The sequence below is a fragment of the Bacillus rossius genome, chromosome 16, assembly GCF_032445375.1.
Source record: "Bacillus rossius redtenbacheri isolate Brsri chromosome 16, Brsri_v3, whole genome shotgun sequence".
Classification (NCBI taxonomy): Eukaryota; Metazoa; Arthropoda; class Insecta; order Phasmatodea; family Bacillidae; genus Bacillus; species Bacillus rossius.
In genome coordinates, this window is record NC_086343.1 from 30,917,258 (window position 1) to 30,937,694 (window position 20,437).

The following is a 20,437-nucleotide window of genomic DNA, read 5'->3' on the forward strand; positions in this document are numbered from 1 at the left end:
GGACTATGTCAGTAAAGGTTCTGGTTGGACTCTGTCTAGTATAAACCGATTGGAGCTAAGAATTATTCATTTCACACCGATGCGGAACTAAATGATTGTAAGATTGCTGGCTTTCGCAACTGATCCTGTAGTAGAATAGAGATTATGCAATAAATATTATGTTTGTAAAAGAACTTGCAGTGTTTAATTCCTCGAACCTGTTACTATTATGTTAAATTGATGTTATATTTAATTTTTTGTATCGACCCGGGATCGAACCAAGGACCTTAGTCGACCTAATCAATCAGTATATAGATTACAAATTTATTTAATGAATTTTGGAATTTTTCCCGAATTTCTAGCATTACAATTACGAATTTCCAATATGGTGGTCTTGATGTCTGATAGGATGATGGTCGTAGAGGATTTAGAGTCTCTTTACGAATGTTGAACATGGTTTATTGAAATTATTATTTTTTCATAAAATTAAACATTATTGCATCGATCGGGTATCGAACCGAGGACGGGAATCGATCGAATCAATATGTAAATTAATGAGTGATTTATTTAATGAATTTTGGAAATTTTCCCGAATTTCTAGCTAAATAATTCCGGATTTTCAAGATGGCCGCCAAATGACAAGATGGCGGGTGTCACAGCAATAATAAATGATTACTGCACTCTAGCGGATACGAATTAAACTAACATGGCGTCGGTGCACTCTAGCCGACGATACAATGATGATGGCTTCCAGCATCGAAGACAAGATGGCGGTCATGACGTCATACTAGATGATGTTATATATGCTTTAAAAAAAAGTGGTGGGAGTCAGTCTGCCAGCAGCCACCACGGGGGAAGGATCGGTCGCTATTTTTATTTTTTTTACCCTCACCGGGTTCGAACCGAGGACTCCGAACTCCGTGTCGTAAAAGTACAATTTTTTATAAATAATTTATTAAAATTTTATTATTTAATTTTTTTTATAAATTTTAAAAATGTTTCATTAAAATCGGATAATAAATAAAAAAGTTAAAGATGGCGGCTGTAACGGGAATTGCAACGGTGATGTCATAATTTAAAATGGCGGATAACACAATGCCGGAATGTTCGAGAACACAATTACGTCATCCGAAATGGCGGATCCAAAATGGCCGCCGGGGTCAAGGTCAAGGGTTAAGGTCACATCCTGATAGAGGCTTAACTGAGGCTTGAGTTAAGGATGTTTAAGGCTCGGTCTCAGTCATGAGAAATTGTCCTTGCGGCACTCTGGCCGTTGAGGGGTGGAAAGATGAGCAGAATTCACAACACAATGCCTTACCCCCTCTCTAGATCAGCGAGGGAGGTAGGTTTTCCTTCGCCCCTTGGTTACCCTTCACCCCTCCTACGCATGGAACCGGTATTTACGGACTGCACCCCTCCCCCTCGTCCATCCGGTAAGTTGTTATCTCACAGGCGACCGGGAGGGAAAATCCTTCCGTCTGGCCAAGGCTCAGTAGCCTCGCATTTCAGACATGTGATTTGTCACGGCCACTATCGGTAACACACCGCGCCAGTCAGAAGGTGTCGTCTGCGTGTCATTCTGTTCTGTTTTGATATAGTTTGTATAGACCTAGTAACACAGGATTTTGCCCTGGTTTTATAACTGGTTTGTTTTTATATCTCAGTGCTATGGATAAGTGTATCAGTATAAATAGTTTTCCAATAACAAATTGGGAAATAATAATAAAAAATTAAAAAAGATAAAATTTATCTTATTTTCAGTAATTATGGTGTTTATAAGATCTTGTTTGGCTAGCCTTGCGCTGCATTCCTACTCCAGACATTACAATCTGTAAGTGCGAGGTTTACTTTTACCAATGCCAAACAGCAAATCGACACATAAACACACGGCATTTCTTGAAAACACTGTACCGTTGTCATGTAATTTTCATAACAAGTCAAATTCGGCCATTAAAAATACTTGAAGGAAACTACGCAGGCAAGATTTAAATATGAACTTTTTGACAATTTTCACAATTTTGTTTTCTTTTCATATACTAAATAGGATAAAAACTAAAGGATCATCTTTAGATAATAAATGTTTAAATTTTATTTTAAAATACCATAATCCCACACCGTTTACTTCCTGAGATACGCACATACGCATACAAGCTGAGTCTCACTAAAAAAAATCTACATCCCCAGTCCTCTTGAATAGATGTATGGGAACGTTTTCAGTTTTCTGTATAATCAGTTTTAAGACAGTAATTTACAATAAAAGAATGTAAACATCAACGAAAGTTAGTCTCCAAATGAAAAAAGTTGTCCGATTATGTGTAAAATGACAAAGAACCATATTCTAAACTCATCCGCTTAAATGTCATGCTGTAAACAAGGGAGCATGAAAATGTTCTGCATTTCATGGAGTAAAGCGGGAGTACAAATTCGATACTAATATATATATATATATATATACACACACACTAGCTGACCCGGCAAACGTTGTTTTGCCATATAAATTATTTCTAGGGAATTTCTAGTGTAGAAAAAAACTAACTTATTGTAGGTATGTAAGGATGTGGTATATGAGGATGTGGTGAAAGAGGCATGGAGCGCTGTGAACGATGAGGGAATATAAAAATAAACAAAACACCAAAAATTAATTTTTATAATTTATTTTAATTTATTATTTAAAATTATATATATCATTAATTAAATACGATAGTAACAATAACAATCAATGGCATTGGCAGCAATGAGCCCATTTTATGATACTTGGCCTCTGATTTTGAATGTAAAATTGTATTGTTGACCATTTGCATTAGTATTTCGAACTATTTCTGTTGCTCCAAACGATGTCATTTGAAAGCATGAACTGAATGTTCGAATTGACTTCATGAACACGCTAGAATCTGGATCCGTGCCGATAAGTAAACCGTTCAATGGTGGTGTTTCAATTTCAATTTCCTGACGCGCAACACATCCCGGCTGGCTCATTTTTGAATTTCAGAGCATGACAATGCGGGTATTCCTTGTCCATAGCACCAATTACCGCTTTTGAATGAGCATAATATTCAATATCGGGCTCATACTGGAATGCTGGACGCAGGAATGAATCAGATGTAAATGCTCGATGTACCTGTTGGCGTTGTTGGTCATTTGTTCTGCGTCTATTGACTGTGAAACGGCGTGATTGTCGTTGTTCTAATCTTCTTTATTCATTGCGTTCAGCTCGAGTATCTTCTGATAGTTCTTGACGCAATTGCGCCATGCTCACACGCGCATCAGTATTTTGTTTCTGGATTTCTTCTTCGGTTTTTTTATCTCGTCTATTTCGCATGCTTCTAGATCTGCTTGTATCACGGATCAAATTAGCCCATTTGCGTTGTTTTGTTGGCATTGTTCACTGTACAAAACACACATAAATAAAACTAATTGAATTACTTAATGAAGAAAAACATTATAGTAATAATGTATTTAATCTTTGATCGTACACACATAGATATACATATACATGTAAATATTAGACTGTTTTACGAAAGGGAAAAATGTTACTTTTCTTAATTATATCGAAAATATATTGTTAGAAATGGTGAAAAAGAAAATATGTGGAAATTACAACTCTTATAAATGAATAAAAAAAATTTACCCAATTATAATAAAAATCTAACTTTCACCTAATTTTTTTTGACCATTTCCAACAATATATTTTCGATATAAATAAAAAAAAATATTTTTTTTATAATAAATGTATAAGAATAATGTATACTTACAACACAAAATCCGTTGTTGGCGGGAGATCGTGACACGTGTTCAGTACTTTTGAGGGTATGTAAATCACTTAATGAACTAATGGTGCGAACTACACTCAAAATTAATAATTTTATTAATTATTAATAAAATAGGAATAAATAATTATAGTCAATCAAATTAATAATAAATTTACTTGAGAATATAGTTAATATGAGAGTTACACTGAGATAGTAAAATTATAATTGTAAACGTTACGCTTGATGCATAAACATTAATAATGGGCTAAAATTGTTGAGGGAGTGAGAGAAGGCTTATTGTGTGAGAGAAACAGGAGACCGGCTTCGGTCTCATCCCTACTCCGTGCTGTTTACGGGGTGAGAAGTGACACGGGTAGACTCCTGGCGGGGAAGGTTGATCAAGTGTTAATTGATCAGCTATCGACCGGGGTTGAAAAATATAAAATTCTATTAAAAATTAGTGGTAGGTGATAGAAGGGTGAAAATTTATGGTTGTATGTATTTTTTAATGGCACATTATAAAAAAATAAAAAATAAAAAATTGTCCAAAAAATTTAAAAAAAAATATTAGGGGTTGACAACCCTTATCACTTAGGGGTATGAAAAATAGATAGTAGCCGATTCTCAGACCTACTGAATATGCATACAAAATTTGATAAAAATCGGTTAAGCCGTTTCAGAGGAGTATTGTAACTAACACTGTGACACGAGAATTTTATATATATAAGATATATATATGTGTATATATACACACACACAAATATAAAGAAATAAAATCGTACAGATTTGGTACTTACTACACCAGAAAGTAAACTATAGTTGTTTCTGTAAGATCTCTTCCCCCGGTAGCAACAGCTACAACTGTGAGTAATGGAATGCCATCATGTTCTATGTGACCACTTTTCTTGGCCTCTTCAATTTCTTCCTTCACGGCTGTTTTCATTTCAGCTTGCGCAGCCTTCGCCCAATGTTCCTCCAAATTGTCATGATAATTTTTAAATGTGTTAGGTGCCATTCATGGGATATTCATTTCTTCTAGCTGAGACTGTCCTCCGCCAGTACTTATTGATGCTGACATAGCAGCAGTGTTTACATCCATGGATGTAGAGCTACGTTTTATATTCGTCCAAACGGTGGATTTCAAATCGCACATTTGGCAGTTCAGTACTTTTCCCGAATTCAGGCCTTCTCTTTTATCAGAAATGGGAATCATATATTTCAATGAACAATGAAAGGGAATGTGATCATCTAAGTCTTTTAACAGTTGGAAAAGGAAGCCGATATCAACAATACGTCTACCTTTAAAGGAATATGGACTTTTCTATGCACTCGTATCAACATTATTGATGTTTCTGGAAAAAAACAAAGGTCACTATAAACGGGCAATGGTAAATGCGTACTGCGAAGTGCAATAGAAAATAGTTTATTTATATGGTTGCTATTAAATACCTAAAAAAAATTAAATAGTACGCTGGTACAATTTGTAAATCTTCATATACTTCACAAGTTTAAGGACAGTTTAACTTAACTGAAACCGGAATAGTTTTTTTCCTATGCGTAAAACGGCTAAGTTCCAGTAAAATAATATTTATATCCTAAGGCAAGTGCACAATGGAAAATAAAGTGGTAAGGACTATGAGAGGCTGTTCAAATATACAACTTTTGTAAGGCATTGCTTAAATTCTAAATTGTGTGTGTCTACCAAAGTATGCACAACACAGTGCAACTAGTTTCCCCTCGTCAATACGAATACAACGCAGTTTATAACAGTCGGCGAGTACGTTTAATTTCAGGGACATACAGAGTCAGGTAGGGACAATTTTCATATGTTGATTTCAAAAGACCTAAACTTACCGTGAACAGCCTACACTGTAAAACATTACAAACATTAAAAAATGTTTTATACTTTAAAAAAAATCGAAACTAGCTCGCAAGAATTTTATGGTAAAAAAACACACCATTTACAATACAATTTACAAGTTATTTGTGTGTGGTCTACCAGTATCACATATCTTGTCGAATTGTCGAGTGAAAAAATATATATTTTTTTAAATATTTGGCTATAATTTATTTGTAAGTTCGCATTAATCTATATGTGTAATTTTATACATTTTTTATGTAGCTAATAACACCGTCATAGATAAGTGTAAATTATCTAATTTATGTAATTAACTTAGTTTATATTATGGTACTTCTGTTAAAATAAATAATAGTTTAAGAAACTAAAAAACACGCTTTGATAGAAAAAACAGACTAAAAAGTAAAAATAAATAGTTAAAAAAAAACTACAAATACACGCTTTAATAGAAAACCAAGCTAAAATAAAAGGTATAAAATAATTTTTAATAAATTTAAATTAATAATAGTGTGACTAACCAAAAACATTATTTAATTGTAAAAATGCGTGGGGTGCTTTTTAAGATATTTCCATAATGACTCTACTCTTGTCAATAAAATATAACAATTGACATCAAGCACCCCACGTTTTTTACAATAATTTTTTTTATCACACTATTCATAAATTAAATTTATTGAAAATTATTTTCTACTTTTTAGTTTGGTTTTCTATTAAAGCTTGTTTTTTTAGTTTTTTTTAACTATTTATTTTTTAATTTTTAGTTTGATTTTCTATCAAAGCGTGTTTTTTTAAGTTATTAAAATATTATTTATTTTTTACTTTTTAGTTTGGTTTTCTATTAAAGCGTGTTTTTTTTTGTTTTTTAAACTATTATTTATTTTTACTTTTTAGATCAATTTATCATTAATGTGTGGTTTTTAATTTTAAACGATAATTTATTAAGCTCCCTCTGGAAACTTTATTTCATACGAGTACATGGTGCAAGACACTACCATGTCTCCGGGTATAAAAAATCTCTAATCCTGAAGATCCTGATCAGGATAATGGGACAAACTGGTACTTTGTATAGAATGAAACTCGGTGGTGCTTTGTCGTCTCGAGCTAAACAGGGTCCGCTCCTGCGCCGACGAAGCTAAAACAATAAAACAAATACCTGGAACGCGGGAAAGACAACATCCGCCCGACCGACCACATCCTGCATCTTCGTGTATTGTCGGAAGCAAAAAGAAAAAGAGGGTCGCAGGTAAGTTGTGGCCACAGCGGGTGGTACCCCACCCCCTAAACCTCCCTTGCGAAAGTCCAAGCTCTCGCTCTGCCGGAGCGCGGAGGGGAAGGATATTGCCGGTGGTGGGGGAACAGATCTCAGGGTCGCGCATTCTTCAGGCAAACGCCGGAACTAAATATAAATATTTGAAATACTGTTTATAAGTAAACCATCTATCGAATGTACACAAATGTATATATATACAATATCCTCGTAAAATTTCCTATAGCTGTATTGTAAAATAAAACCAATTTTTGATAATTAAAAAATGAACAAATATAATATTTTTTAAAACTTATAAAAAGCAGTTAAGCCGCTAACTTTTACTATGCAGCCAATGTCAACCATGTCAACTTGCTGTAGATAATTAATTTTATGCTTTCTGATGTTTCTAAGCTGTGCTAAGAGTGCAGCAAAATGAACACTTTTTCCCATTGCATTTCTGCTATGAGACCGAGCCTTAAGCCTCTTTAAGGACATTTCTAGCCGCTGGGATTTTTACGAACTAAAACGGGAAATTTTCCCTCGAAACGGGAATTTTTCCCTCGAAAACGGGAATTTTTTTCTTAAAACGGGAATTTTTGAGTCATTTTTGAGGAATTTTGAGGAATATTTGCCGCCGTGACGTCACAAATCCAAGATGGCGGTCGGCACCACAGGCACCGCCGCCTGGCGCCTGTTTCCGGAGCCCCTATTATATACTACTACCATCCAAAAATAATCCCGTAAAGTCTTGGTTGTATTTTTTTTTTTTTTCAGAAGCTGACATATAATTTTCATCCTTTGTTTTTCCCTCGCGGCGTGGCAGTGGCGTGCCGAAGAGGAGGGGCATGACAATTGAGCAGTAAGTGTTTATTTTTTGTTATGTTGCCTACCACTTTATGCCAACAGCCAAAGGGTCAACTTGTCCTTGTTCAAAACATCATTATCAAATTGTAATCAAATATCAGAATGTTCATGTTACACCCGTGCCTTGTCCGGGAGGGACTCGAACCCAGGACCCCTCGCACCGTAAGCCGGTGTACATCCGACTATGCTAGCAGCAAGTGTTTTCTTCCCATGGACTCCCGTAGCGAAGCATGATACACATCAGCTGATGTACCTGTACGTTCACTAGAGAAGTCTGCAGGCAGAACACTGTCACACTGCTCATTTCATAGGCAAACTTCCTCGTTTATATATATATATATATACACACATACATATATATAGTAGGCCAAGTAAAAGACAAATAGTTTTTTTTAATACAATGTTTTCAAAAACACTTTTAAATATATCAATGTATTGATATAATTATAAGACCATTATAAATGGCAAGACAACCTGGGTAATTAAATGAAACTTGGAATTATTTTATAAAGGCTGCTTTAACATTGGAAATCTCTGAAGAATCCAATATGCACATTATGTCAATGCTACAGAAATTCATTCAGTCGTCAGAAACTGTTTGCATTGATGAAATAGTCTCTGATGAATAAATTCCACATAATAACCACTTTACTTAACTTGATAGGTTATCTCAAATGTGTAAATGCTATTTGTTCTTAGGCCTACATCAATGCACAGAGATGTTTTTAAATTTAATTCAACTGCACATATTTCTACAGAAATTCTTAAAGAAAAAACTTTATAAGGGTAGTCAGATCTAAATTAAAAACAAAAAAGAAATAAGTTGAAATATATATATATTTAAAAACATACACAAAAATGTGCAGAACTTCATTCTCTGACTTACAAAAAGCTTCTAAAAATGAATATTTTTTATATATATAGAATTATAGCAATACAAACCTTGAGAAATTGAGATATTTACAAAAACTATAAACATATTTAAAACTACTATACAAATCTCTACAGTTGGAGTTGTGTTCACAAAAACTATAAGAATAATTGAAACTACTAAGCATACATGTTGATGTATGCAACAACTAATACTGCTACATTGAAAATTGCACACACACAGTAAAAATTACAAAATACATGCTAAGTACTTTATACATTCACATAAGGCCTACATTAAAACCGTTAACAATACTTATATATGTAAAGCTATGTTATTTGTTAAGTTTGAATGGTCTTCGTGAAGGGTTCGCAAAAGTAATAGGATTTCCGCACACGAGTTTTGCATTTCTCTTTCCATACGACATAACGCAGCAGATGTTTTCGTTCCCAGATCTTCAACAGCAGTGCTGTTCTCTTCGACCTTCCGACCCAAGGATGCGAGCTTAATCTCGTATTCATTAATCTTATCGTCAAACTGCCTTTTAATGGTTTCCAGGCAGAGTGTTTCGTGCCTTCGATTCAGGATGTCCATCGCGGACTGGACGATGTCAGAGTCCATGTCAGAACCCTTAATCCAGCGAAGCACGTGTCGAAACCACAGACGCACTTCCCGCGCTATGCATTCCCAGTTTAAGTTCGAATGTAACGGAGTTCCGGTGACCTTCAAGTTCGGCATGACTTCAAAGCACGTGTCATCTCTGGACGTAGCTTCAGGGAAGAGGGCGAAGAATTTGAAGTGGCTTGTTGAAGGACTGGTGGGGTAAAACACGGTAGAGTTAGTCGAAACATAAATGTCCTCAAACAGCATGATGAGACGTATGGTGGAAACAACACTAAGAAACAGCGCCTTTTCTTTGATGGCCTGTGTATCACTGACTGCCAAACCGTTAAGTAAGTTCAGCATGGCAAGCGAAACAATCAGAACGAACACGACCAGGACGACGTGACTGGTGCCCGAGAGAAGTTCCAGAGGCAAGTCTTTGAACTCATACTCCCCTGTAGCCAGAACAATAGTTCGCACAAGAGAGAACCACGGCATCACGAATGTCTGATCATGTTCGCCCCCATAGAACAGCACGTGGAAACACATGGAAAAACCAATAATAATCAGAAGGAACCAACAAAAGTACCTGAGGAATGTAAACAGCACTGTTTTTAACATTTCATACTGGACAGACCACAAAGGAAGTCGTCCTGTTAACAGCACCAGCTCCATCCAGGACAAAAAAACTAACAACACACACATATGCCTCATATCTCCTTCAATACTGCCATCTACCGCTATGACAACAGACGTAAATAAGAATATGATAACTTCGAGTATATTCTCCAATGAGATATATCTCCAGCGTAGAATAAATATTTGAATTATTTCACGTAGTAGCATGATACCCATTAAAATTGATGTAACTATCATAAGAACATTACGAATTACATTGCTTTCAGATACTCCACTTTCTACACGTACCATTTCTACAGATAAATACGCGCTAAGGCACAAAACAAACACTGTATAAAGCCAAATGTTAAAATAAAATGGGAGCCTTAATCTATGATACTTTAAATTCAAAAAACTTCTAATAATTGGATGGAGAATCAAATGCCTGAGATGTTTCTTACTACTTATGTGCTCAATAACTCTCATCTCACCCTCTATTCCACCAGAAGAGTTGCAAGTTGCAGGGGGAACAAAAAGGTACTTGAAATAAACAGTATAGGACCTTTTATGAGGTTCACCAGAATGATCCAGGCATGAATCGAGGAATTCTTCCAGAGTATCTGGAGCTATGTCATCCAGAAGGTACCTCCCATTATTACAAGTCTCCCAGATATTAGATCCCCGACGCAACAATGTCAGAGCACCATCTTGATTTTTGCTGACTAATGCAAGATGAGCTGGAGTATATCCTCTTTTCTCCTTCTGATTCACATCAAGGGCCTCAGATGTACTAGCATCTCTCCAGTCCAAGAGAAAATTAAGGCAGACTTTTGCTCTCTCAGCATCTTCAACTGTAACAAACCAACACTCGGCAGCAAAGTGCAGCAAGTTTCTACCCTGACTACCCACAGCAAAAACATCAGTTTCTGAGTACTTCATCAGCGTCTTGAGCACAGCGAGATTCGCAAAACGCGCAGCCAAGTGAAGAGCAGTGTTGCCTCTGTTATTCCTGGCATTTATATCGATGCCCTTGCGACTAAGTAACAAAATAACACAAAGCTCTATTAGTTCATTGTTACCAATGGCAGCATCAGGGTTCTCGGAGAGTTTGTGCAAGAGAGTGTTTTTGTTGCTGTCCTTCGGTATTGTCTTCACTTTCTTGTGACCCAGAAGGACTTTCAGCACCACGAAATTTCCGCACCTCGCTGCCATTTGCACCGGCGTCAAATCATCCTTGTTTACAACATTGACATTTATTTCTGGCATGTCCATCAACTGCTGGGTGCATTCGTCGAACCTGCCTTTGTTGGCCTTGTCCCTGTACCTGGCACACGACACATAATGCAAGGCTGTGTTCCCGTGGCTGTCTTCAACATTGTACTCCGTCCCTGTTCTGCCCAGAAGCTCGCGAAGAGCCCCGATGTTACCAGCCCCAGCGGCGAGATGAACGGCACGCTTGTTTGTTTCTCTCTTGGTGTGCTCCTCGATGCTTATCTCCAGCCGGCACTCGTTCACAGCCATCGTCGTGGGAAACGTATCCCTCACCGCAAGACGAGGAATCTTGGCATTCGGGTCCAGTCCACTGTCCAAAAGGATTCGCAAATACTTCCCACTGCTGTCCCGCCAACATGCTGTTGCCACGCAAACATCGGCGGAAAACATCCCGTCGGTGTTGCCATGTCTCGCCAGTGCCTCCCTGAAGCTCTTCTCGTCGTCGCAAAGCATGAATATGACGAGATCATCTTCGATGTCGACAGGGAGCTGGGGCGCTCGCACCTCTTCGTCCCTGAGTTGGAAGAGATCGCTGCTGATGCAGTCTAACTCCTGAATCATCATGTACCTTTGGTCACGACTTTGTGGCACGGTAACTGGTGGAGACTCGGTATCACTGGAATAAAGAGAAAAACTATATCAGAAAGAGACTTCAACAAACACAGCAGAATTACATCGTAGTTTAAAGTAGTAAAGGTTTTAAGATAAGGCCTTTTTACAAGAATTTCCATTACTAAAATTAGGAGGTAAAACAGTTAGGGTGCATTAATTACTTTATTTTCACTCCTAACAGTTAATGCATTAAAATATATATAGAAATGTACAGTATTTTTAATTACAACAGGTTAACTATCTGAATAACTGTTCTGTACATAAAATATCCAAAAAAATCTATGAATATATTTTACACCTAACTAACCATAGCATGTCCCTATGATAGAGCCATTTATTTGAGATCTCACCAGGCATAAAGTACCTACTGAAAAGAAACAATCGATAAAGGTTGCTATTACCTGAATAACCTCTTTACAACTAATTTGTATTTCATATCAAAATAATTCCGATGTATATTGATATGCATGATTTGAAATATAAAATATGGCTGAGTTGGTTGTGACTGATTATAAAGTAAATCCTATTCTTAAAATGCGTCAATTCATGTAAATAAATAATATATTTTTGACATATGTAAATATTATTTCATCTGAATAGGAAATTATGCATCTAGGATTCGTAAAATTCATTTAATCAGTGTTGGTAAAATAAGACTGGTGATTCAAAATTATACTCAACTTTTCACACATGATTTATTATTATCTGGAAACAATTTACTTTATAACCATAAGCTGAATCATGTATTGGAAACAATAATCGAATGTGTCATGTTTTCAAACTGTACAAAACTTTAATAAAGAAAATATTTAATGAAAATAAGCTCTATGATTTTATTGTTAATATATATATAAATATACATAATATGAAATCAAAACACAGTTAAGTAATTTACTATGGTCCGATGAAAGTTTTTCAGATGTTAAGGACCACTTTATTTTAAAAATAAGTAAAGCTCTATTTTTTGAGATCTTTTGTTGAGAAAATATTCTACAATGACTGACTGCCAAGTATAAAAAGGTAGCATCAATGCATTAATTACGAATTATTTTAACAACACAAAAATAGGCTAAAGAGGTTTGATAATATCCTAACCATAAGATAAACCACCACAAGCCAGGTAGAGTATCTTTACCAAGCTATCTGGCGGGCTCGAAACATTTGATATGTCTGAAAAAGAACATTATCACCGCATTTCCAAAATGGAATAACGACATCGAAGGCATGAAAATAAGTTTGACCATTTTTGTACGGAAAATCAGTGCCGTCCAATAGCAAATATAAGCTTCCTTGCTTAAACTACAGGCGTAGATGGATTCCAGAAAATAATAAACTCAAAAGCGCAATTACTTTACAAAGGTGAGGAAGTCTCTGTGCGACCTATTTAACAAAGCTCTTGAAATTTTAAAGATGTTATCTCAAAAGTGCCACTTAACTCTAATCAATTAAAATATGCTGTGACATGACTCATATATAAATAGCATTGGCATGTCTTATTTTAATATAGACAATAAATGCCACATTAACTGCCAAGATCCAGAGAAAGAAATTCAGATGATGTTTCCTCTATAAGGGATTGGTGAATGAAAATGAGCATTTGAAAATAGTGCATTGTAATAATGATAGTATAAGGTGCCCAACCAAATACGTGGTAAAATTTCACTATTCCAGGACGAAATTACAAAATGTCCCTATTTTTTTATTAGATTATTTACCTATTTGGCAAATTTCTGAAATAAATTTTAAAAAAATCCAGCTTCCACCATCCACATAGCTGGCCTAGTTAAAAAAAAAGAACCTTGCACACACCATTTAGTAATGTGTATGACTATGCACTATGAATATCCAATACTTTTCAATGATTTCAAGTATATTCCCTGACTTTCACTGACCAATTACAACTTTCCTGACTTTTCCCTTATTTACCCTGACTCTCCAGCTTGTAACAATAATAATTTTGGGTTTTGGATTGAGACTTTGTCTTTGGGTATGATAATACCCTTGAAGTTTCAGCGCGCCTAGTTGCAGCCACCTTCAAGGGCGATTAACAACTGGCAGAGTAATAAAATAGGGCCATTCACAACCGAGCGAGCTATGGCGGCAATGATTTGAGGAATGCCTGTTCAATCAGGTAGCCATGAAGTATGATGTCCACTAGAATTTTGGTAAACCTTAACGCACACATTCAATTTGATAAATTCCATGGATCATTCTGTCATGACTTGTCCACTTAAAGGGTTAAGGATAGTGCAAATGGTATTTCTATCATAATGGTGTGTTTCAAAAAGAAATAGTTCGGTTTCAGGTGGCCGCCAGGCCAGAATATTAAACGGCGTGCAGAGCACCAGCAGAACGAGCATGGTTCTCTCTTTCACCCGTCATGAGGACGACGCATCATCGGTATGACGCTTCGCCACTAAAAGCGAGCCTGCAAATCGCCATACCCAAGGCGTCATCGCTAATGACACGCCCGTCGACCGTACGACACCCTTTTAACCCCGTCATACAGCCGACGAATGTCTTTCCTTTCACTGAATGCAGGAAATAATTATTCTTTCAAACAATCTCAATAGTTTTCTCGTCAAATTTAATTTTTTGCCTCAATCCTATACACTAAGAAATGATTTAGACGCGATACATCTATAAAAAGGTTATGTTGGTCTCTGAACCAACTTCGAAACTACTTGACTTCATTAATAGCTACGTGGCATGAATAAATAGTATTGTATGTTTCGTGCGAATAAGTCGCCATGATTCTTATTTTATTGTTATTTTAAACCGCAAAATGCTAATTTCGCAAAAATTTGCTATATTAAAAAAAAATAATATACATGCAAGCTGTTCAAGTTTGTCATATTATATAATAACAAATAAAGGTCAAGACAGAATGATGTACCCACTATTTTGAATAAGATAACGTGAAATTAGTCAATTATGGTTGACAAAAATTAAGTGTAAAACACATACAAACGTTGCATTAATATAAATTCTAAAATAGCGAATTTTGTCAGTACTTATTGACCAAATTCATTTTATGTAAACTGCATATGTACCCAATAATAAGAGTTCTAAATATTATCTGATTATTTGGCTGAAAAAATTTCGGGTGCAACAAACCACGGCTTTTTAAAAAAAAAAAAAAAAAAAAAAACTGGGGTTTTATGTAAAAAAAAAATATTTATCATTTCCTTAAGCGGAATAATACCAAATCCATCGATATTGTGTAGGAACTTTTATTAAAAACAATTATTTATACAACTATTCTCTACTGCAAGGGGTGAAATATAGGTTAAATGACAGAAAAAAGTTATTTACTCCCTTACATGGCATATTTTAAAATTTGTTTTAAAATATTATATACTTTATTATTATTAAACATGTTAATACACATTTTGATACGAAGAACCATTACCTACTGCAAATGGTGGCAAAAATAGGGACTAAAGAAGAAATAATCTCATAACTCTCTTAATAGGCATACTTACTATCACAATCAGTTCAACTTTTTTTTTTGTAAAGCTTCTAAATACTGAGTACCAAACTATTTTGTCCAATACATTTTTTGATTACTGCAGCCCTGCGCACAAGGGGCGAAAATATTTGTTTGATGCTTATCTTAGCTTACAAAATGGGTAGGTAGGTACCGAACAATGATATTTTTATGGAAGGTTTTACAATCGACACAGTACCTGCGCCAGACCAATCTCAAGCTCATTGATATGTCATTATCGAAAATATTCTTTAAATTGAAAGAAATGGCAACATTCGAAACATTTTGGCTTCATGGAGTTTGCGAGAATGCTTTTTGAATATTGGCGAACATATCGAATGTTCTGTACATTAAGTTTTTACAATCTTTCAGTAGTTCATAGAATGCTAGAATGCTCCAGAATCTTCTAGAATGTTCTGCCATATCTACCATTTTGGTCTCGGCCAGCACCATTAGGAACAAGTCAGTTCCATAAGAAATAAAACTTAGAAATCTACCTCAACCTAAGCAGTGCCGAAAGGGATATTTTTATTTGGTAAGAGATATGTTACATTGTTAAACTTTACTGAGACGTTGCAAATGTTAGTTGTAATGAACATTTTTTCTTGACCCAGCGATGTAAATCCATCAATTCAAAGGCTCAAATGTCGTTAAATATTTAATTCAAGAAAACAAATTCAAGAACTATGACTAAAGCTCCTAGGAATAAACCAGGTAGGGAGATTGACATTCGGAGATTTGTCACAGCCAAGCTCCAGAGGAACTCAACATAGCAGGAAAGCCAAGACATCCGAGAGCTGGTACGCACTTCTTCATTTGCAACCAAGATCGTCTTGATGTTATGTGACTTTGTGCAAGTTGCAAGCACTATGTGTTCGAGGCGTGTGTTGGGCAGTCAAAATCAGACACAGAGATCTTCTATTGTCTCCATTGTGCCTAAAAATGTTTTTGTGCCCTCGTATTTTTACGTTTATAGTAACATCATAGGTTGTTCAGCTTCTAGTGAGTTATATTTCGATAAATGTGTACACATGCGAAGTGTGTGTTGGGCTGACTAATCAGAGATTTTGTTTTGTCCCCAAGTGCCCAATTTTGATATTAAGTGATTTTTCGGTGTATAATATCTTCAGAGGTCGTTGAGCCTCTATTATGTTTTTTTTTTTTAATAATTTAGTGCTATACAAACACATTCAGAAATTTTTTATAACTTAGCCAAGTAAATATTATTGCGTGGCCTTATTTGAAGCATCTCGCTCCTAACAAGACCACTTTGCACTTATTTGAAAGAAAAAAAAATTAATATATGGCTAACTATGAACGTATTGAAGTAAAGAATTATTCAACATGAATTGAATTGATCAAGTAGGTAAGTTTTGATGAAATCGTGTAGCTCCTCTATAATTTTTTTAACCTTTTAAAAAACGACACGCAAACAATAAGTTAATGCGTCTAACATCTCTGCGATCTGCGTACAGTATACCGAAAAAATGCCCGAGTGTTTGTTACTATGTTAATGCTGCCATCTATCCGTAATACGAACTAAACAGGAAACACTCCTACCAGGCAACTATAGCTAGAGGTGGGTTGTTACAGCAATTATCGGTATCTGTTCCAACCTGATACTGATACAGCATTGTACCATGTTACAAGTCTCTGATACTTCTGTATCAGACAGTCCCAGGAGGCAACAAAGCTCCGCGTACGCAGACCGTGCGACCGGAAGGAGAATCTGATACATTATTTATCACGCCTGGTAATTCTCTACCTCTGATACTCTCATGCCCGCCTGATACAACCAGTATCAATCAGTTCAACATTCACTGCAGTTCGTCCTGGCCGTGTATCACCATGTACATTGTTGCGGGCTGTCATGCTTTGTAGTTAGTATCTTTATAGTGAAATAAGGAATGGATAAGTGCACGAAAAAGACTTCATTTGTGTGGAATTTTTTCACGGAAAATGAGTTTGCTAATTGTAATTTGTGTAAACAAAAACTGAGTTATAAATCATCATCGACTAATCTGAAGAAACATTTGAAACGTAAACATTGATATAGTATGCTCACTAATGTACCTATCTGTTTTTTTATTTTTGATAAAATCGTGAATTTTTAATGTATAAAAACACTAGTTACTAATTGTTTTCGAAAAAAGAAAGTCCATATGTTGATTACATCTGTTATTAGTGTCAACTGAGAATTTATTTGCATTTTCATAGCTGTTAGGTGCACAAATATAAATATTATATCTTGTATTAATGTACTTTTTAATATTAAAATTTCATTAGTTTTATTATTGAACGAGACGGTGCACGCACTGCGCACTGAGCGTACTTTGAAGTAGGACAATAAACAAAACGACTTGTAACAATTTCGCTTTGCGCCTCTCCTTCAACGCCTTCCCCTACGCTTCCTCGCCTACATTCTTTACCTTCTTTATCCCTTATTCGTCGTTCCTGCTCCCACCCCTTTCACAAGCTCCACCCAACTTATCATCTGCGATCCTGTTCTGCACACATTGGCCGTGGTGTTGTTCCAGGCGAATTCTGACCTGATACTAAAGTACTTGATACTTTTCAAGTGTACTAGTTTGCCGTTCCTGATACAGGCGCGTATCAGTGACAAAGTATCAGGTTGATACTTTTCGACCCACCTCTAACTATAGCAAACGTTGTTCATTTGAAACAATTATCACGTGCTACGCCATCCGTTAAATGGTCGTTAGTTACCAACAGCACGAGTAAATTTATGCGTGATGTCGCATTAGAATTGTGTACACAACTAATTTAGTAGCTCACAGCGAACACGTGACAGCTTAATGACTGCTATGTAAAGATGATAATGATAAGAGGTTAATAGCTAATATACCTATCATCTCAGCAAACATAAGATAGTAGTTATGCACAAACTAGCTATGTATAAAAACGATAATTTCGGTAATTGTTCCGTATCACGAAAGCATGTTTCTCTCTTGATACTGTATAATTGGTCCTGTAACTCAAAATTTCTGGTTTAATAAAAAAATAACATTCCACAAAACTTAACACAATGTTTATAATGTGATATTTTTTGTCTCGAGTATTTCTTACGTACTAAAATAAAACAACCCTTCACGTATCTTATAGAGGTGTAAAAGTAACGAAAAAAAGCGTACCCGTAAGTTTTCGTTACTATAACAATCAGTACTCGTTACTATCGTATCGTTCCTCGTTACTTCTGATACCGCATAACATGCAACGAATCGAGTCGTATTGCGTACGCGTACAATATGACGTCGCGTAAATAATAATAAATAGAATATATACAATTAACAATATTTGATAATTAACAGTTTTTGTTAACCAAGAAACAATTAAATCTCATTACAGCGACCTTATTATATTATCTCTTTTAAGATAATAAAAAAAAACTGAAAATTCGCGATAATAAAAAAACAAAAACATACATATTTCTAATTTGTAAAAAATACTTTCTTACGTTGTTTCTGTTCCAATCTCAAACTTTGTCTACACACACAATACCTTTAATAAACAGTAAAAAAACTTGGATGACGAATTTCCAAATTATACTTTACTTAATAAACAAACATCGTTTTTTGTAACGTAAATTCATCGAATATGCGCGCGCATGCGTGAAACATACGAAACATGCGAGTAACGAAATGCAGCCGTGTGTAACGTTTCGTTACTCGTATATAGACGTCGCACCCGTTACTCAGTAACGAATACATACGGTTTGCTACAGCTCTAGTATCTTAGGATCCATTATACAGGTTCAAGGGATATAATTGGGTCGTGATACAGAATTTCCCCTAAATGATAACCATGCCATGCAGGAGATCGGTGCTTGTTTACAAACACCACGCCCATTGTAACACAACTCTTAGGTTAGGTTAGGTTATGTTAGCACGTGCAGACTTGCCTTAGGTTGCTCTGCCTGGCACCCATTTCCGCAGTTGCACCCGTCACCTAGACCCTGAGCACGACCTACGCCAACACATCACGACCTCGCCGCGTCTTCAGCTGACGAGTGCAGGCGGCACAGTGGCGGCTAAGTGGCTGGCGCGCGGGTCGCACTCGACAATCGATATATGCGGCGAAACGATTTTCTCACAGCGCTCTGTCGACGTTCAGTTTATTGTACGCAGGGGCGCAACAGGGGGGCAAGGGTATTTTTCCCACCCTCTGAAACCTTGAAGTGGGGGCAAACGGGGGCAAAGAGAGTGCTGTGTAATCAATTTTTAGATAATAAAACTGCTTAAATAGCACCATTTTCCACCTTGAAATACAAATTTTCCCGGGCTTCAATATGGGGGATCGATGATTCTTTATAAAAATGTATATTGCCCCCCCCCCCCCCCCTTTGGAAATTTAGTTGTTGCGCCCCTGATTATACGTATAGTGCAGAGGTTCCAAACTGGTGACCCGCTAGATTTAGACGTGATAATGTCTTATAAATCGATGAACACCAGCTGCACGCACAAAAAATTGTCACGTTCCGCCTGAGCCGAGCGTGCAAGAACCGGCCAACCACCGTGCGAGAAAATCTTCTATAATATCAAACAGGTTAAGGCGGCGTTTTAACCAATTGTTTGTGAATATATTTAAACAAATTATTTTAATTAAATTTGCAAAAACTGTAAATAATATTTGAAAATTAAAAATTATGCATTTATTCATCAATGTTTTCTTATGACGTTATCACGTAAAATTATCGTCCGTAAACCGACTTTACAGACAAGCCCCCTTTTTTGTACCGAAATTATATCATAGCTAGTTTTATTCAGCTCATAATTTTGGTGTTTTTTTAAAAATGAAAGTAGGCTAGCCAAGACAACTAAGTTTTTTTCTAGAACACATCAGGTTTTGTTGCATAGGATAAAAAGAGGGGAGGGGGGGGGGGGGGGAGTGACAGCCAAGAAACATGAAATGAGTTTTTGTGATAGAAATGCAAACCATTTCTTGAAGTAGCCAGTGGCATTGCAGTTAATCCTAAAAAGTTTCAGTTCTGCAATAAATTAAATTCTCGTTATTTGTACAACCCAAAAAGGTTAAAAATGTAACTTTGGCAGCTAATTATGCAAAAAGTATGCAACTATATATATTTTTCATTTCGTTAAAGTTAAACGATTAAAAATGTCTAAAAGTTGATCAGTGATTAATATAAATCTAAAATCATGACCTGGAACAGGTCATACACCCTTAAGGGTCCACAAAAAACATTAGAATTATCACACCCTCTCCCATAAGTGCTTAAGGCTGGGCAAGGGCATAT

General features: G+C 36.0%; 1 protein-coding gene across 1 annotated transcript; it reads right to left on the minus strand.

Annotated features, from left to right (window-relative positions):
- Window positions 1-8,524: 8,524 nt before the first annotated feature.
- On the minus strand, window positions 8,525-19,409 carry LOC134540048 (transient receptor potential channel pyrexia-like). The gene is made up of 2 exons (XM_063382492.1): window positions 19,085-19,409; window positions 8,525-11,679 (listed from the first exon to the last, which is right to left on the minus strand). The coding sequence occupies exons 1-2, from the start codon at window positions 19,108-19,110 to the stop codon at window positions 8,886-8,888; spliced, it is 2,820 nt and encodes a 939-aa protein (XP_063238562.1). The 5' UTR covers window positions 19,111-19,409; the 3' UTR covers window positions 8,525-8,885.
- Between the last annotated feature and the right edge of the window lie 1,028 nt (window positions 19,410-20,437).